The sequence below is a fragment of the Nomascus leucogenys genome, chromosome 7b (assembly GCF_006542625.1).
Source record: "Nomascus leucogenys isolate Asia chromosome 7b, Asia_NLE_v1, whole genome shotgun sequence".
Lineage (NCBI taxonomy): Eukaryota > Metazoa > Chordata > Mammalia > Primates > Hylobatidae > Nomascus > Nomascus leucogenys.
In genome coordinates, this window is record NC_044387.1 from 94,629,552 (window position 1) to 94,648,916 (window position 19,365).

At 33.7% G+C, this 19,365-nt stretch overlaps 1 protein-coding gene across 6 annotated transcripts in view; it reads left to right on the top strand.

Annotated features, from left to right (window-relative positions):
• CEP44 (centrosomal protein 44) overlaps positions 1 to 19,365 on the top strand; it is a 74,937-nt gene that overhangs the window by 6,960 nt on the left and 48,612 nt on the right. For all 6 annotated transcript variants that reach the window (XR_004031078.1, XR_004031075.1, XR_004031076.1 and 3 more), the window contains exons 2-8: positions 5,761 to 5,899; positions 8,765 to 8,912; positions 10,441 to 10,587; positions 10,973 to 11,095; positions 15,412 to 15,582; positions 16,575 to 16,781; positions 17,523 to 17,598. Coding sequence is in view for 3 of the 6 variants with exons in the window: in XM_030816337.1 (XP_030672197.1) it covers positions 5,811 to 5,899; positions 8,765 to 8,912; positions 10,441 to 10,587; positions 10,973 to 11,095; positions 15,412 to 15,582; positions 16,575 to 16,781; positions 17,523 to 17,598 (961 nt within the window). In the remaining 3 variants the exon portion in view is untranslated. The remainder of the gene's footprint in view (positions 1 to 5,760; positions 5,900 to 8,764; positions 8,913 to 10,440; positions 10,588 to 10,972; positions 11,096 to 15,411; positions 15,583 to 16,574; positions 16,782 to 17,522; positions 17,599 to 19,365) is intronic.

A 19,365-nucleotide genomic window follows, 5' to 3' on the forward strand; every position in this document is an offset into this window, starting at 1 on the left:
TGTGTATTTACTATACTTTTTATTTTGATTACCATGGGGTTTGCATCAAATATTATGTAGTTATAGCAGGCTTTTCAAAGCTAGTAACAACTTAACTTCATTCATATTCAGAATCTCTACACTCCTCCCCCCTCTTCCTCACCAATATATGTAATTGATTTCAGATTTTACTTCTTTCTATATTGTTTCTGTTAACAAATTTCTGTGGTTGTTGTAGTTATTCATACTATTTTTGTCTTTTAATTTATATATTAGCGTTCAATGAGATTTACGTGCCACAAATTTCAGTATTGCAATATTCTGTGTTTGTTTTAATGTTTACTTTTAGCAGTGAGATGTATACTTTCATATGCTTTCATACTGTTGGTTTAGTATCTTTTCAGTTAACTTGAAGAATCTCCTGTTAGCATTTCTTGTTAGGGCATGTCTAAAAGTGACAAACTCCCTGAGTGTTTTAATCTGATAAAGTTTTTGTGTGTTCTTTATTCTTTTTTCTTTCTCTTTTCTTTTCTTTTTTTTTTTTTTTTTTTTTTCAGGTCCAGCTCTGTTGCCCAGGCTGGAGTGCAGTGACATGATCTCAGCTCATTGCAACCTCAACCTCCTGGACTCAAGCCAGTGTCCCACCACAGCCTCCCAAGTAGCTGGGACTAGAGGCATGCACCACCATGACTGGCTAATTTTTGTATTTTTTGTAGAGACAAGATTTCACCATGTTTCCCAGGGTGGTCTTGAACTCCTGAGCTCAAGCAATCTGCCTGCCCTCAGCCTCCTCAAGTGCTGGGATTACAGGTGTGAGCCACCATGCCTGGCTATTTCCTTCATTGCTGAAGGACAGTTTTTTCAGGTAATTATTTTCGGTTGGCAGGTTTCTTTTTTTACTTTCAGTATGTTGAATATGTCATTCCACTCTCTCCTGGCCTGCAAGTGTTCTGCTGAGAAATTCACCAATACCTTTATGGGGGCTCTGTTATGTGAAATAAGTTACTTTTCTGTCACTGCTGTCAAAATTTTTTCTCTGTCTCTGAATTCTGACAAATTCATTATAGTGTCGATTGGTACAGACCTCTTTGGCTTCAACCTATTTGGGAACTTTTGGGCTTCATGAGTCTGGATGTCCATTTTCCTCCCTAGATTTGGTAAGTTTTCAGCCATAATCTAAATGTGCTTTCTGCCCCTTTCTCTCTCTTTGCCTTCTGGAACTTCTATAATGTGTTTATTAAGTTACTTAGTGGTGTACCATAAGTCCCGTAGTATTACTTCATTTCACTTTTTATTCTTTTTAATATTTCTTCCTCTAATTGCATAATTTCATATGACTGGTGTTCAAGTTTGCTGATTCTTTCTTTCGGTTGATTGAGTCTGTTGTTGAAGCCTTCTATTGAATTTTTTAGTTCAGTCATTATATCCTTCAGCTCTAGGATTTCTGTTTGGTTCTTTTTTATGCTTCTCCTTTATTGAACTTTTTGTTCATGTATTGTTTCCCTGATTTTTATTTCATTTTCTATTTGGGTTTGTTTATTTGTTTGTTTGTTTTTGTAGCTCACTGAGCTTCTTTAAGATGGTTATTTTGAATTCTTTGTCAAGCAGATCATGGATCTTCATCTTGTTATAGTCAGTTTCTGTAACCTTACTGGTTTCCTTTGGCATGTTGTGTTTACTCATAATCCTTTGAGTCTTTCATGGGTGTCTGTACATTTGAAGGAGCAGTTACCACTTCTGTACTTCACAGAGTGATTTCAGTAGATAAAGATCTTCTCCTGCTGGGTCCCTTGATGAGACTGACTTCCAAACCACAGTCACTTAGGTGGAGCCAGGTTTTGGGTCTGCTTACATGTTCAAAATCAGGTCTGCAGTTGTGGGCCTGTTACTAGGGCTTGGGTGGGTGTGGTTCCTTCTGGGTTCCCAGACAAACGAGTCTTCCTGTGAGAGCTTGGACAGGTGGGTTGAAGCCCATATGCTGATGAGACTGCTGCTGGGTCTGGAGCCAGTTCTGTAGTCACATGCCTGCTACCGGGGTATGATTCTGCCTTCTCAAAATGGCTTCTATCAGTCTTGGACTCCAGAAGGATGTCACAGCCTTCTACTGGGACCCATTAGGGCACTTTTATACACAGATGGTTGCTAAATTGTTGTTTCTGTGAAGGACAGGGGCTGGGGAGGTCCTGTTTCGCTATCCTTTTCTAGCTAAAACCTTCTTTGATTTCTTTCATAGTGTTGTAATTTGTCACATACAGATCATGTACATATTTTGTTAGACTTATAAGTGTTTTTTGTGCTATGATAATGGTGTTTTTAGTTTTATATTTCATTCTAATCATTTATTGCCAGTATATAGGAAAATATTTGACTTTTGTATATTAACCTTATATACTGTGACTTTGCTATACTCACTTTTTACTTTTAGGGTTTTTTTTGTTAATTCTTAGGCATTTCCTACATAATCTTGTCTTTTGCAAATGAAGACCACTTTATTCCTTTCTTCCTAAGGTATTTTATTTCCTTTGCTTGCCTCATTTCACTAGCTAGGACTTCTGGAACACTGTTGAATAGGAGTGGTGAGATAGGACATCCTTATGTTATTCCCAGTCTTTGGGGGAAGTATACAGTTTCTCAGCCTTAAGTGTGATGTTAGCTGTTGGGTTGTTTTGTAGGCTTTATGGCCATTCTAATAGGTGTGTAGTGGTATTTTGGTTTAATTTGCATATCTCTGATGATAAATGATTTTGAGCCTCTTTTCATATTATTTACAATCCATATATCCTCTTTAGTGAGGTATCTGTTAATATCTTTTGCCTATTTTTTAATTGTATTCTTTGTTTCAGAATTCTAGGTATTTTCCCAATCAAGTTGAGGGAGTTTCCCTCTATTCCTAGTTTGCTGAGATTATTTATTATGGATGCGTGTTAGATTTTTTTCAAGTGCTTTTTCTACATTCGTTGATAATACATGATTTGCCTTCTTTGACCTGCTAATGTGGCTTACATTGATTTTTAGAATGTTGTACTAAGCCCCTGCATACCTAGAGTAAATCTGCTGGGTGTGGTATTTGATACCTTGGTTGAGTATAGAATTTAAGATTATAAGTAATTCCTCTCAGGATTTTGAAGATAATGTTTCTTTATCCTTTAGCTTCTAACATTGCTATTGAAAATTTGATGCTATTTTGATATTCTTCCTATGTGATCTTTTCTTGCCTTGTTGGATGTTTTTCAAAACTTCTCTTTTACTTTATGAAATGTCACAGTGATATATCTTTGTGTGAGTTTTGTTTCACTTCTTGTGTTGATCACTCATTGTGTTCTTTCAATCTAGAAAATCATGACATTCAGCCTTAAGAGGTGTTTTTGTATTATTTCACAATTTCCTCCCTCATCTTCTCTCGTTCATGAGATGTTGAACCTTTCGGTTTGGTCCTCTAATTTTCTTATAATTTCTGTTCCACTTTTGTATCTTTTCATCCATTGTGTAACTATAATTATCTCCTCAAACTTGTCTTATTTAAATTTTTATTTTTGCCATCATTTTCAATTCTATTGTTGATTTCTATTTAAATTCATTGTGGTCTAAAAGCAGACATTGTATGATTTCTACTTTTTAAAAAATGTGTTAAGGTATGCCTTATGACCCCAGAGATAGTCTATCTAGGTGGATGTTCCATGTGATATTGAGAAGAATATGTATTCTATTGTTGTTTGATGAAGTAGTCTATAAATATTCATTATATCCAGTTGATAGATGATATTGTTTGTCCTTACCGATTTTTTTTTTTTTTTTTTTTTTTTTGCCTGCTGGATCTATTTCTGATAGAGGAGTGTTGAAGTCTCCAACTAAAATAGGGGATTTGTGTATTTCTCCTTGTGGTTCTGTCAGTTTTTATTTCATATATCTTGACGCTGTGTTGTCAGGTGCATATATATTAAAGATTGTTATATTTTCTGGGAGAATTAAGTCCTTTATCTTTATGTAATGACCCTTTGTCCCTAATAACTTTCCTTATTATAAAGTCTGCTTTCTGAGATTAATATAACTGTTCCTGCTTTCTTTTGATTAATGTTAGCATGGTATATTTTTCCCTATCCATGTACTTTTAATCTTATAAACAAAATGGATTTCTTATAGACAACATGTAGTTAGATCTTATTTTTGGTCCACTTTAACAATCTCTGGCTCATTTTACATTCTCACAATCTTAATATTTTTTATATCCTTCTATTCTTGTTTTAGGTTTTAATTTTTTTTTCTAATCTCATTGAGAATGGAAAGCTTCATTTTGAAATTTTTTCTCTGTATTATCTCTATTTCCACCAAATTTTTCTTCTCTGCTTATTTTGTTTAAGGTATTTATATATACTTTTCATACTGAAGCTTCCCTCTAATAGTTATTGACCTTTGGGCATATATTCAGTTTTAAACATGAGTCTCTGAGAAAAAAGGTGCCTGGCTAGGGCTTATCAATGAGTGAGTTTGCTGCAGGTTTATTGAGCAAGACCCTGCCCTTTTCAATGGGGATTTTCCTCAAATGTCAGAAATGTGACAATACTTTTTTCTCTAGGTCCATCCACCTTCTCTAGCATAGAACTTGATAGTCTTTTGTCACAGAGGATATAAGTCTGACAGCTTCTTGAGGCTGAGATATAGGAAGAAACTTTATTACTGTGTGTTTGTGTGTGTGTGTGTGTGTGTACTTCTTTCTGACTTCGAACACTTCCTTCTGTATTGTTTGCCTTGCCTGATGTTTCCAAATTTGGTGCTTCCTTGATTCAATTTCTTTAGAGTGTAAAGCTCTTTTCTCTTTCCAGGGAAGGTGAGAGGTAGTTGCCTTGCTGAGCAAGTTATGTGTGTAGGGATAGGAGGCGGGAGGGAAAGTAAATTCTAGGGTTAGCTGCTTCTTATGTAGACTTTCAAATAATCATTCTTATTTCAGCCCCCTGGACTTACCCCTTTGTCTTTCAGAAGCATCAAGTGCACCTGATTTGTGAACCTATCTTGCTTCAGTTGGTTTCCTCCTAAATATTAGGCAGATGGGATTGGCCGGTCTGTGCTCTGATAGGTTGGCTATCCCTTATTCATTTGCTTTTCATTTTCCAAAATTTTGTTGATACCTGTTTTGTCATGTGAAATCTCCTATAGTTCTTTTTGTCCTGGTGGGTATATATGATTTTTAATTATTTACTTTCATTTTAGCGGTCTTTAGAAAAGGGAAAGGAAGGTAACATACATTTAATCTGTCATATTGATCCAAGTGAACCCTGCATTTTTAAAATGTATTTTTAGTTTTTAGGAAAGGTATCTTTTTGGCAACTATGTGAGATCAGAGCCCTGTGACTCTGATTAAATCTGTGCTAAATTTATTTGTCTCCATTTTTTATTGATTGTGTTATATAGCCTCTATAAGCATCCAAGAGTCATTGATGGATATTATTCCAAGTTGATGTGTCTTCTCAAACGGTGCTTTATGCGTAAAAAAAAAAAACTATTTGGGCAAGTGTCATGTAAGATACATTATAATAAGATGAATATAAAGCAAACTTATTTTTTTGGAAGGAAAACATGTAGGAGGGTAGGAGAGACACTTACCCGGTATTCAGGAACTTATAGTAGTTACAAAGTAGAACTTAAGTAGTAAAGAAGAAGCTAGGGGAAAAAGAGCTGGGGTAAGATAAATATGGTAAATGCCAATAGGAGAAATGAACAAAATAGAATCAAGAAGCTTCAAAAATACAGAGACTTAACCAATATTTCATGGATTTCTATTTTTAGGTGAAAAATTAGACTATTTCAAGAGTTGGAGCTGAATCCGATGTTAAATAATGGCAACAGGTGACTTAAAAAGAAGCTTACGGAACCTAGAACAGGTGCTCCGCTTGCTAAATTATCCTAAAGAGGTGGACTGTGTAGGGTAAGCTATAATATCAAACTTAATTGTATTCTTCTTGCTAGTGATTTGAGATAATATTTAACATGGGGGACTACCTAAGAAAAATCAGATTTTACCTGGATTCTATTTAAATCTGCCTTGAAATGATTAAAATATTTGAGAAAGCAGGGAATTATAGGAGTTTATTTCTAAGTATGAACTAATGAAGAATTCCAACTTAAAAGATTTAAAACTGTTTAGAAGCACAGTGTTTATCTGGATAAGTTATAATCCCTGTACAACTTTTAAACTCATAGAGGTATAATAGATTTCATTAATTGTATAATCTACCACTCTCTCATATTCAGTTGGATGATATTTCTTACAGTTAAATATATCCAGAATAAGAAGAGATTGTTACCATTTCTTGTCAGTCTTTTCTTGTCATTTATTTGTTTATTCTTTTATGGAGGAAAGATTTTATACATTTAAGGCAAGTGTTCTTTTTCACATGGAATATTCTAGTTAGTAGATTTTTTTGTGTATGGCAACCTGAAGATTGCTCTTAAGCTGTCCCATTTAACAGACCCCACTTTGAACCTTTCACTTTAGCTCCCATTTTGCAACTGTGACTTAATGTTTTTAGAATATGGCAACATACGTGTTCCTAAATTCATGCCTATCTAATATGATACTGCAGTCATTCTGTATCCCTTCATACTTCTGTTTCTTCATAACACTTACCCTTAACCTTTTATCATTGATTAATTGATGGATTGGTTAAATGTTTCCCTTCAGCTTACCAGAATGTAAGCTGAAGCCTTGGACTTTGTTTTTTGTTTTCACTGTGGAATCCCCCCATCTAGAATTATGCATGGCACATATTAGGAGTTGATTAGACATTTATTGAATGAATGAGTGTCCAGGGACAAGTCCAAGTTAGATGTTCAAGAGTAGAGTGAAACTTGGTTAAACCAACTACTAAGTAGAATCCTTCAGTAATGGGCTTTACATATAAGAATGGATATCCATATAAGAATGGATATTCTAATAACTCTTGAGGTTACACCAGGGAGAGGTAACTCAAGAGAAGGCTGAAAGTGAAAGGATAGAGAGGAGAGTAAGGAGAAAGTTTAGCTCTAATTGCTGTTACTATAGGCATTATATGTGAGAGGCAGAAGATATGAAACAGATGTAATCCATGTATGTAAGAATCATCTTGATTCCTCAAAACATGAAAATCCTGACCATCCAGAACTTGCAGGGGTTTAACCAGTTTGAGTAGCCGAGTTTTCTCCTTGCCACTTTAAGCGTCAACATTTTAAAAGACATTTTAAATAGGAATAATTCTAAAATATACCAATATTCTCTTATTTTCTAAATACAGTGTTTAAACATTTAGTTTTCTTATTACCCAAAACATCATTAAGAACAATAATTTTTAGTTTATTATATAACATACTAAAATCTGCAGGGTCTATTGAGATTTGGAATGCTACTTCCTTCTTCCACAGAGACACTCAGATTGCTAGTTTCCCTGCCACACACATGTAAGTACACACACAACACCCCCCTCATTTTGATTCTTTTTTCTACTTTTTCACATTTGTTATGTTTTCTGGCCATTTGCTGTTTTTTGTGTTGGTATGCCAGTTTCTAGTATCTGTTTTTCTTACTGTTTCTAATATGCTAAGTTCTTAGGAACTAGATAACCAAGGTTTTTGAAATTGTTTAATATAAGAAGTGTTAAATGTGGGCCTGGCTGTCATCTGTGTATAGTGTGCATAAAATGGACAGATTTTGCGTTCAAAGGTATTTTTTTTTCATTTCCTGTTTTTGGACTGTGTTTCAGATAGACAAGGTTGCCAGAGCAGTTTTCTGATTGGGCGAGATATTGTAGTATTTTAAAGAAACATAAAATAAATAATTCACGTTTATCCAGTAAAACAAAATGCAATATGCTATCATCATGTATTTGTTCTCTGTCTTACTAAAAATTTGGGTGGAGATGGGGATATTTATGTGAACATCTTGAATGTTTTGGAAAACATTTATGTTTTATATAAGTACAAAATACTGCAATTGACCAAATGTAACTGGCAAATTGAACAAATACCTCCTGTGCTTTGTTGTGGGAAAATCGGTGAAGGTACTTCACATTGAGAAAATAAGAAGACAGGAAGCACTACCAGACAGATAATTACACAGCAGATACTGAGTAGCCTGGGAGTCTTTCTAGGAGAGATCAGTATAGATCAGAAAGTTGAGGAAAGCTTCATGGGAAGCTTGAGATTTGATGAATGATTCATAAAAAATAAATAACAATTGGATAAGCAAAGAAGAGTGGGATACTTTTCTAGACTGGTGGAATTAGCAAAGGTAATAATGTACAATTTAGAATGAGCAGTAAGTGAAAAGTATTAGACTGGTCAGCCAAGTCACAGTTCATACTTTTTCCCACCCCATCTTCCTCATCTGTAACTTAGAATTCATAATATTTACCTTTGGAAGTTTGTGGTAGACAGCAAAGGAGGTAGTAGAACAAGTGTTTGCAAAACCATAAAGTGTACTTCAATTTTGTAAGATGGTACATTGCTTTTATTAGTAGTAGAAAATGGAGTAGATCACGTAAGACTAAGCTTTGGAAAATCAATGGTAAATAGTTGGTACTAGAGACCTATAGTAAGTTTTTTGAGCAGATGAACAGTGGTATTTCATAGTAGTCTGGCTAGACTGGTTTAGAATGGGGAATGGAATCTAGAAAGTCTAATGTATCACCTAATTATTATAGCTATAGTATTGTTTAAAATTATTATAAACATTTCTAATACTTTCTTGATTATCCAACTTTGTGGAATTATGCTTATTAAATGCTTATTAAAAATATTTTTCTTTTTTTCTTAACAGTTTGATAAAGGGAGACCCAGCAGCATCTTTGCCCATCATCAGCTATTCTTTTACCTCATACTCACCTTATGTAACAGAACTTATAATGGAATCCAATGTAGAGCTCATAGCAAAAAATGACTTGCGCTTTATAGATGCTGTCTATAAGGTATTTTGAGTTTATGAAACAATAACTTAGTTATTGAATGATTTTAAAAAATTAATGTTTTAGTCATAACTTCTTAAATATATGCAGCATATACAGTTGACAGGATATTTTCATTTGTATTTATCTCATTTAAATGTAGTCCCTATTGAAATCAAGATGCAATTCATGTTTGCTTTTTGAATGTTACCTATTCTAATAAATACAAGCAACTGGTAAATATTTGTTGTTGGCTATTGTTTGCCCTTTTAAATCAAATTTTAGTAAAATTTGGTATACTGGCAGAAATTAGAGAATAATGTAATTATATTCAATTAAACTTAGTTTTTTAGAATTATATGTTAATTTAGTTGTTTGTAAGAAGGAACTATTACTGACATATTCTTTTTTTTTAAAACTGATATATTCTTTGAGGTCTGAGAGCATGTCTTATATTGTATCTACCCTAGTACTTATACTTGTACTGTGTGTATACTGAATTTAATCTTGTATTGATTTTTTTAAAACCCTGCTTTTATCATAAATTTTTGCTTAAGTACTGTGGTTTATATTAAAGTTAGTTTTTAATGGTAAAAATCCACTTATCAAATGTAGTCTTTTTTTTTTTTTTTTTTTTTTTTTTGAGACGGAGTCTTGCTCTGTCACCAGGCTGGAGTGCAGTGTCACGATCTAGGCTCACTGCAGTCTCCGCCTCCTGGGTTCAAGCAATTCCCCTGCCTCAACCTCCCGAGTAGCTGGGACTACAGGCGTGCACCACCACGCCTGGCTAATTTTTTGTATTTTAGTAGAGAGGGTTTCACCATGTTGTCCAGGATGGTCTCAATCTCCTGATCTTGTGCCCTGCCCACCTTGGCCTCCCAAAGTGCTGGCATTACAGGCATGAGCCACCGCACCCAGCCTCAAATAGTCTTTTAAAAAAAGCAGAGTTGCAGTCAATGAAATGGGAGCTTTTATATGTAGTCTCTGTATAATCTTTCTCTTTCTTGCTTTTGATCCCAGAAAACATCCATGGAAGCCTCAAAGGCACTTTTAGGAAATTCTAGAGCTCCACAGAGTAGATTTAGGAAACTACTGATCTAGTGTGTGTGTGTTTTTTTTTTTTCATTTTACAAATGAAAAATTGAGACCAAAAGGCCTACTGACTTATCCAAAAATCACATAGTGGAAGAGTTATAAACAAATAGAACTATAGTTTCTGACTCTGGTATGGTATTCTAGTGAACTAAGGAGTTTTTCTAATATCTGTGAAGATATTTAAACTTTTTGATGATTGACTATATTTTTCCATCTCTCTGGACAGACATCTGTTCTCCAGCATATCCTTTGCTACCTGTTTTCCACCTGATACCTGTCTTACTGGATCATGACTTACACCAGCCCTATGAATTACTTTAGTACTCTTTAGTTAATGGCTTGGTTTTCCTTGTCCTCTCAAAGGTGGCCATTATTCCCCTGACCAGGTGGGCATTATCATTTGGAATTTTAGAAATAAATTTCTCCCAATTATTACAAGAGTCTGTTTCCTCTGCAGCTTCTTCGTGATCAATTTAATTATAAACCAATTTTGACAAAAAAGCAGTTTATCCAATGTGGGTTTGCAGAATGGAAAATCCAAATTGTTTGTGATATTTTGAATTGTGTGATGAAAAAGCACAAGGAATTAAGCAGTCTTCAGAAGGTAATTTTATGAATAGATTTTAATGCTGATGTATGCTATTAATAGATGGCTCAGTATTTTAATGCATAAGATCAATACCCTAGACAGCAAATTATTTCATAGTGTAATTACTGTATTATTCAAAGATTTGAGTAACCTTATAAAGCTTGTTGTTTATTTTAAATACTACTCTCTTGTTTTATATACCTGTGACTGGGAACTCCTAGTGTTAAACTAATAGTTCAAACATAATACATTTTCATTACTTCTTAGTTTTTAAAAGTCATGTAGTCTCATTAGAGTCTCATTATTTTTCAGTTATATTTCATATATGAAAATTTAAGTTTTAATATATAATTATGCTTTCACACAAAATTTGTTATTTTGACTAATACCTTTTTTTTAGATTCCATCACAACAAAGAAAGAAAATCAGTTCTGGTAAGTCAGAACCTCCATTGAGCAATGAGAAAATATCTGCAGAGGCTGTTGGCGTTGATATCAGTGGCAGGTTTATGACTTCAGGAAAGGTATGCAACCACAAAGAAAATACCATATTGTTTAAGAGTTATCTAATTAATCCAATATACAGTTTTCACTTTTCTGATTGGCACCTGATGAAACATTCTAGTTAGATAATAGAGTGTGGGGATTTTTAATAGTGCATGCCATGTATTTTTGGGCAGTATGCCTGAAGTTATAACAATAGGATAGAAATATAAAATTAAATAGGTGTTCTCTTTATATTTCTAATTTCAAATTCTGCCTGATTTCCTAAAAGAAGAGTAGTGATTTAGGAAGATTATCTTATGCAGTTATCTACATTTGCTCTTAATTGTGTTCTGGTCTTCCTAAAACATGGGAACGTGTGAAGAGCCTACATTAGCAGTAGTGATAGGTTATAATGACTCATTTATGTACATTATATTTCTGTAACCAAGTATGAATTATCCAATAATTTGGTAGTCCCTACACGTAGAATCTGGCTTTCAGTTAATATTTTGGATATTTTCTCTTTCTTGAAAGATAATTTTTCTGCCATTATCTGCTTTGAGCAGCTGTGGCAAATTGAATCTAATGCACTTAGAGCTACAGTGTTTCTATCAGTAAGGGAGATTTAAGCTAAAATATTATTTATTAATATATTTTCAGCTGTCTTCCATCTGGAGAAAACGCTTTCTTATTGAATGATAGAATATCAGATGAATTATCAATGGTGTAATTAAGTAAAGGATGTGAATACTTTCTGACTGAAGTATAATCTAGAGAATTATTTCTGTCCTAATCGAAAATAGATGAGTTATGTAAACGGAATCTATTTTAAAATTAAATTTATTCTTGGGCCTGGCGCAGTAGCTCACGCCTGTAATCCCAGCACTTTGGGAGGCCAAGGTGGGTGGATCACCTAAAGTCAGGAGTTCAAGACCAGCCTGGCCAACATGGCGAAACCCCGTTTCTCCTAAAAATACAAAAATTAGCTAGGCATGGTAGCTGGTGCCTGTAACCCCAGCTACTTGAGAGGCTGAGGCAGGATAATTGCTTGAACCCTGGAGGCAGAGGTTCCAGTGAGCCGAGATTGTACTACTGCAGTCCAGGCTGGGTGACAGAGCAAGACTCCATCTCAAAAAAATATGTTTATTCCTTTATACCTTAAAAAAGTGAAATTTTATTATAAGAAAAGGTTCTTATGCCACTTCTTTTTAATGTGCCTGTTTTGCTCTAGGTAGTGAGGACAATGTAAAGAATGATACAGAGCCACGATTTTTGAATAAGTGCATATAGTTTTTGTACACTTGCATCTCTAACTCATCTAACTCTTGTTAGTTTTATTTATTATTTTCTAACTGTTAAATGACTTATATCTTGTATTCTTCCCCAACTAGAAGGAACATATATAAACAGTGATTTTCTTATACTGATTTTTTGTACCTTCATTTTGCTTAGCACAGGATTAGGTACACTGTGAGCACTTATTAATTACTTGTTGATATAATGTGCTTTTCAATCTTCTATTTCAGTATGAGAGTTGAGGGGACAGTCTGAATTGTCCTAGCCAAGAAAAATGTAAACTTCAAAACATTAGACTTGTTTTTAATTTTCTTAAAGCAAAGTTTTCTTTGTTATCTATTAAAATTTGTATCAGATCTTTATCAGAAATTTGAATAAGTATTAAAAGTTCTCAGATTTAGAAAAGAGAGAGTCTACGAGTACATTTCTTTGTTTACAAGCAAAAGTTGAGTCAATATTAAAGCAAATTGTCTCCTATCCCAGTGCCTTATATAGTATGCTTATTTGTGCTTCTGAGTCACATATGTTTTTCTAGTGTGTATGCAAACTGTAGAATAGGAAGCAGGTAGAGGATTTCTAGGTAAATGCATACCGTGACCTAATGCTTTTTTTGTCAGGACTTTTTTGTTGTCATTATTAGGTTTGAATTGTTAGCTGAAGGTCTAATAAATTGCAGTTTGTTTAATAGAAAAATTGTAATGAGCCCTACTCATAGAGCCAGTTTTTGATTATTTGTAAGTGAATTATTCGGCAATCTTTTTTAAAAATAACTTTTTATTATGGAACATTTCAAACATTTACAAACATACCCATCATCCAGTTTCAGCAATTTGTCAACTCTTTGCTAATCTTATTTTGTCTTTATTTTAAATCAAATCTCAGACATAATTTAATAAATATTTCAGTGCTTGTCCTAAAATGTAAGAATTGTTTTAAAAGTCATAACCCCACATAAATTATTGGTAATGTTAGTAATGGTAATATTTTGATATATACATTATATGTGATAATTTAAACTTTTTTTAATCTTTAAAGATTGGTGTTCCTTTTGCAAAATTGCTATGTGTATGTTTAAAATAATTGTAGAAGGATCTTCTCAGCCCAAAAGCTTCTTAAGCTGATAAGCAACTTCAGCAAAGTCTTGAGATACAAAATCAATGTGCAAAAATTGCTAGCATTCTTATATGCCAACAACAGTCAAGCTGAGAACCAAATCACAAACAAACTCCCATTCAGAATTGCCACAAAAAGAATAAAATACCTAGGAATCTAGCTAACAAGGGAGGCGAAAGATCTCTACAAGCAAAACTATAAACCATTGCTCAAAGAAATCAGAGATGACACAAATGGAAAAACATTCCATGCTCATGGATAGGAAGAATCAATATTGTTAAAATGATGATACTGCCCAAAGCAATTTATAGATTCAATGCTACTCCCATTAAACTACCATTGACATTCTTCAGAGAACTAAAGAAAACTACTTTAAAATTTATATGAAACCAAAAAAGACCCAAATAGCCAAGGCAGTCCTAAGGAGAAAGAACAAAGCTGGAGGGATCATGCTACCCAACTTCAAACTATACTACAGGGCTACAGTAACCAAAACATCATGGTACTAGTACCAGAACAGACACAGAGACCAATGGAAGAGAATAGAGAACCCAGAAATAAGACCACACCCCTGCAACTATCAGATTTTCAACAAACCTGATGAAAACAAGCAATGGGGAAAGGATTCCCTAGTCAGTAAATGGTGCTGTGATAACTGGGTAGCCATACGCAGAAGATTGAAACTAGACCCTTTCCTTACACCATATACAAAAATCAACTCAAGATGGTTTAAAGACTTAAATGTAAAACCCAAAACTATAAAAACCCTGGAAGACAACCTAGGCAATACCATTCAGGACATAGGTGTGGGCAATGATTTCATGACGAAGACGCCAAAGGCAATTCCAACAAAAGCAAAAGTTGACAAATGGGATCCAATTGAACTAAAGAGCTTCTACACAGCAAAAGAAACTATCAGCAAAGTAAACAGACACCCTCCGGAGTGGGAGAAAATTTTTGCAAACTTGTATCTGACAAAGGCCTAATATCTAGCATCCATAAAGAACTTAAACAAATTTACAAGAAAAAAACAACCTAATTAAAAAGTGGACAAAGGATATGAACATCTACTTCTCAAAAGAAGGTATACGTGCAGCCAATAATCATATGAAAAAAACTCAACATCCCTGATCATTAGAAAAATGCAAATCATAACCACAATGAGATACCATCTCACGCTTCTCAGAATGACTATTATTAAAAAGTCAAAAAAATAGCAGATGCTCATGAGGTTGTGGAAAAAAAGAGACACTTACACACTGTTGGTGGGAGTGTAAGTTAGTTCAACCACTGTGGAAGACAATGTGGCAATTCCTCAAAGACCTAAAGACCATTTGACCCAGCAGTCCCGTTACTTGGTATATGCTTAACGGAATATAAATTGTTCTGTTGTAAAGACGCATGCATATGTTCGTTGCAGCACTATTCACCATAGCAAAGACATGGAATCAACCTAAATGCAATAGCAAAGACATGGAATCAACCTAAATGCCCATCAATGATAGAGCAGATAATGATGTGGTACATATACACTATGGAATACTCTGTAGCCATAAAAAATAATGGGATCACATCCTTTGCAGGGACATGAATGGAGCTGGAGGCCCTTATCCTTAGCATACTAATGCAGAAACAGAAAACCAAATGCCACTTGTTCCCACTTGTAAGTAGGAGCTAAATGATGAGATCGCATGGACACATAGAGGGAAACAAAACACATTGGAGCCTTTCAGAGGGTGGAGGGTAGGAGGAGGTTCAGGAAAAATAACCAGTGAGTACTAGGCTTAATACGTGGGTGATGAAATAATCTGCACAACAAACCCCCATGACACACATTTACTTGTGTAACAAACCTGCACATGGACCCCTGAACTTAAAAGTTAAAAAATAAATAATTGTGGGAGGAAAACATTGAAGCATTTCTTACATATTTTTCTCTATGCAGAAGAAAGCTGTGGTGATTCGTCACTTGTATAATGAAGATAAGGTTGACATTTCTGAGGATACATTAAGTCCAATAACAGATGTTAATGAAGCAGTTGATGTGTCTGACTTAAATGCTACTGAAATAAAGATGCCTGAAGTAAAGGTTCCTGAAATCAAGGCTGAGCAACAGGTAACAATTTTGGACTTGTTAAATAGATGCCAGTATTTTTTACTTAAATATGTGTAATTATTTCAGCCTCTAAACTTTGGAATATTTCTAGCCTTTTGAATTATTAATCATGACATTTTACCTATGTTACAATTACTTAAGTGTCAATAAGTCTTACTAAAACAATTCAACAAATATTTGCTGCATATGTGTAGGGTGCTGGGCTAAGTGTTGGGGTGATGCAAAGTAGAATACGATATGGTACTTGGCTTTAAGGAATCTACAATTTAGTGAGACATAGAGATATGCTACTTTGCATAGTGGAGGTTCTCTACCACCTATTTTCTTTATTGGTGAATGGAAAAGATTGGCACTTTATTGCCTATGCATTTTCCTTTCTGGGTCCTTGCTGTTATTTTCTGTCTCTCTTAAAAAACCATTTCTATTACTCTTAATTGCCATAGACCCCAATATGTCTGATCTCTACTGTTTCTACTAAAAATTCTTTTTCTATGTTTCTATGTCTTGTGACTTCTGTATATCTCAGTATATCAATATACAGTTGGCACTTACAAAAACTACCAGATGGCCATTGGACCTACTTCCTGTTATATGGCAAACCGAACAATCTCAGTGCACTAAGTGTTGTTTTTGGTCATTTCCTCTTAGCTTTGTGCTAGGTGTTGTTTCAAGAAGCTAGTTAATAATAGTTTTATTTTACTAGCTGGTATTAAGAGAATCACGCAAATTAACTTATTATCAGAAGAATCATATGAAATAGATGCTGCTCTTATCTCTTTTTTTTTTTAATGAGGAAATGGAGGCATCAAGATCATAAATCTCAGAACTAGTTTAAGTGGCCAAGTAGTCTGCATCCAGAGATAGCTCTCTTAACTCTCAAGCAGGACCGTCTCTCCTAACTATTGAGCTAACACTGTAGAAGTGAGAATACATTAATTTTAAAGAAATTTCAGTTTGTTTAATTTTATTTTTAATCTCTCTAACCTTTTTAGGATGTAAATGTTAATCCTGAGATTACTGCACTACAGACTATGCTTGCTGAATGCCAAGAAAAGCTTAAGAAACTGACTTTGATAGAGAAAAGGTTAGACTGTTTGGAACAAAAAATGAAAGGAAAAGTGATGGTAGATGAAAACACCTGGACTAATCTTCTTAGTCGTGTCACTCTTCTTGAAACAGAAATGCTTTTGTCTAAAAAGGTATTTTCCTCTTTTAACATTTATAAAATATCTCAGATATAACAAAGTATTTCTTTGATTGTTATATGTGTATTTTTTTGGAAATGCTAAATATGAGAATATTTGAATAATGAGAAAATGTCTAGTTAGAATGAAATGTCCTGTTTAAATATAGCCTGTATGTTGTTGTGGCTGTTCAATGAAACCTCTCTTCATTGAATAAGATAATCTGAAAAACTTGTCAGTTGAGCTTTTACAGATGTTAATAATACTTGAAGAACTTAAAATGAGGTAAGAATATGATAGATATAATGAAAAGCTTAAAACTATTTTATATCTTTTAATGTAAAAATGACCTATTTTCATAGGGTAGAAAAGATACAGAAGATATTGAGAACTCTTCCTATCTTTTTTTTCACTCATTTACTTCAATCATATTGTGAATTTCATAGAATAGTTACCAAATTTACCATTGCCTTATCAAATCTGAGAAATTTATTTCTTTTACTCAGGATTTCGATTTCTGGTCTGTCTTTGCTTCCTAGAAAGGGAAGTTGATAGATTCAAGTAGCTTGCTATCTGCTTCTATATTTAAAACATTTCTTATATGTAGGAATATACAGTATATATATTGCTTTAATAAAAAAATAAAAATATTTAAACATTTATCATGCTACCTTTATGTTTTATGCTCATTATTGAGAATATAAAATGAGAGAGTTTTTCTTATTTCATTCTAAATATTGAACTGTGTTATTCCAGAATGATGAATTTATAGAGTTTAATGAAGTTAGTGAAGACTACGTTTCTTGTAGAGACATGGACCTTCTGAATACTCGTAAGTTTGTAAATACTATGATAATTGGTATGATGAGTTTTCAGAAAAATGATTGTTATAGGTATTTGGTAATTTTAATATTCTTAAGCTTTATTGTTTAGAAATTGCAAAGCTCCTAGGACAAAGAAAATAATGAGCCTACAAACTACTAAACCCAAGAATTGCTTAACAAGCCAGCCTACTTATTTCACATAACATAGTGGGTGAATAAATTTCAGTGTACAAAATTGAAAATTTTTAGAGATATTTTACTGTTTTAATATTCTAGAATAATCAAATGCTCTAGAATATTAAAATTGGCCTCCAAGTTTTTAAATTTAAGCTTAGGTAGGTAGTAGCTTTCTCCTATGTAAATAATAATATGTAAGAGAAGAAAACACATTTGTCAGTATCTATAAAGTATTGCAAACTTCTTCCATGTGAATAGTTCACTGATAATGATAAAATGGGAAAGATCTGATATTAGGACAGGTCTTTTCCTGGTCACTTTACTAGGCTACTGATATTTTGCTCAGTGTGACTGAGCAGCAAGAATAAGATTTCTGTTTTTCAGTGACAGCTTTGTTTTTTTTGATTGTTATATATTTTTAAAAGACAGATCTAAATTTTGTGCCATATCTATGATTAAATCATATCTATAGAAGAGATGTTTTGTCCAATTGAGAATTCATCAAGTTAAATTTTTAATATCTGTGGATTGTTAATATTATAAAATCTTTCAGCTCTACTATATGTGTAACAATAAAATAACAATATATATTCTAGCACTAACAGTGTGTCTGGCACTATTCTAACTACTATATTAACTCATTTAATTCTTGAAGTAACCATGCAAGATAAGTATTATTTTTATATTTTACAGTTGAGGAAACTGAAGTACAGCAAAATTAAGTAACTACAACAAAGGTCACATAGTATCAAATTTGAATCCAGGCAACTGATCTGAAGTTTTTTCTTAACCACTGCATATTTGGAGCACATATCAGTATCATTGCACAAAGAACAATTTCAGTGATTAGCTTATTAAATATAATTATTTGAGATGCTATTTAAGGCAACTAAATTTATTATAGGCTGCAGATTTCAGATTTGGTAAAATGTTGCCTGTTTTATTTATCCATTCACATATCTATTCAACAAATGTTAATGCTTGAGTATAAGATCCTTGAGAGCAAAACTTATCTTATGGTCTGCCTGTCTAGCACACAGAAAGTATATCGGTGCTTTTATCACCAGTATTTGCATATAGTAGAGTTTAAATATTTATTCACTGCAAGAATATTGAATGCTTGTGATTTGCAAAACATTGCCTTTTGCAAGTTTGATTTTGCATGCTCAGGCTTATTATTTTTTTAATGACATGATTATAGAATATACCTTTAACCTATATAGAAAACACATGGCTAAGTTTTTTTTTTTATTTTTTTATTTTTTTGAGATAAGGGTGGTCTTACTCTGTTGCTCAGGCTGGAGTACAGTGGTGCAATCATAGCTCACTGCAGTCTCCTAGATGTTAACACCTTGGCTTAAAGTGATCCTCCCGCCTCAGACTCCAGAGTAGCTGGGACTACAGGTGCATGCCACCACACCTGGATAATTTTTTATTTATTTATGTATTGTTTTTAGTAAAACAAGGTCTTGCTATGTTGCTTAGGCTGGTCTTGAACTCCTGGGCTCCAGCAGTCCTCCCATCTCTGCTTCTCAAAGTACTGGGATTACAGGTGTGAGTTACTATGTCTGGGTTCACATAGCTAAATTTCAACAACT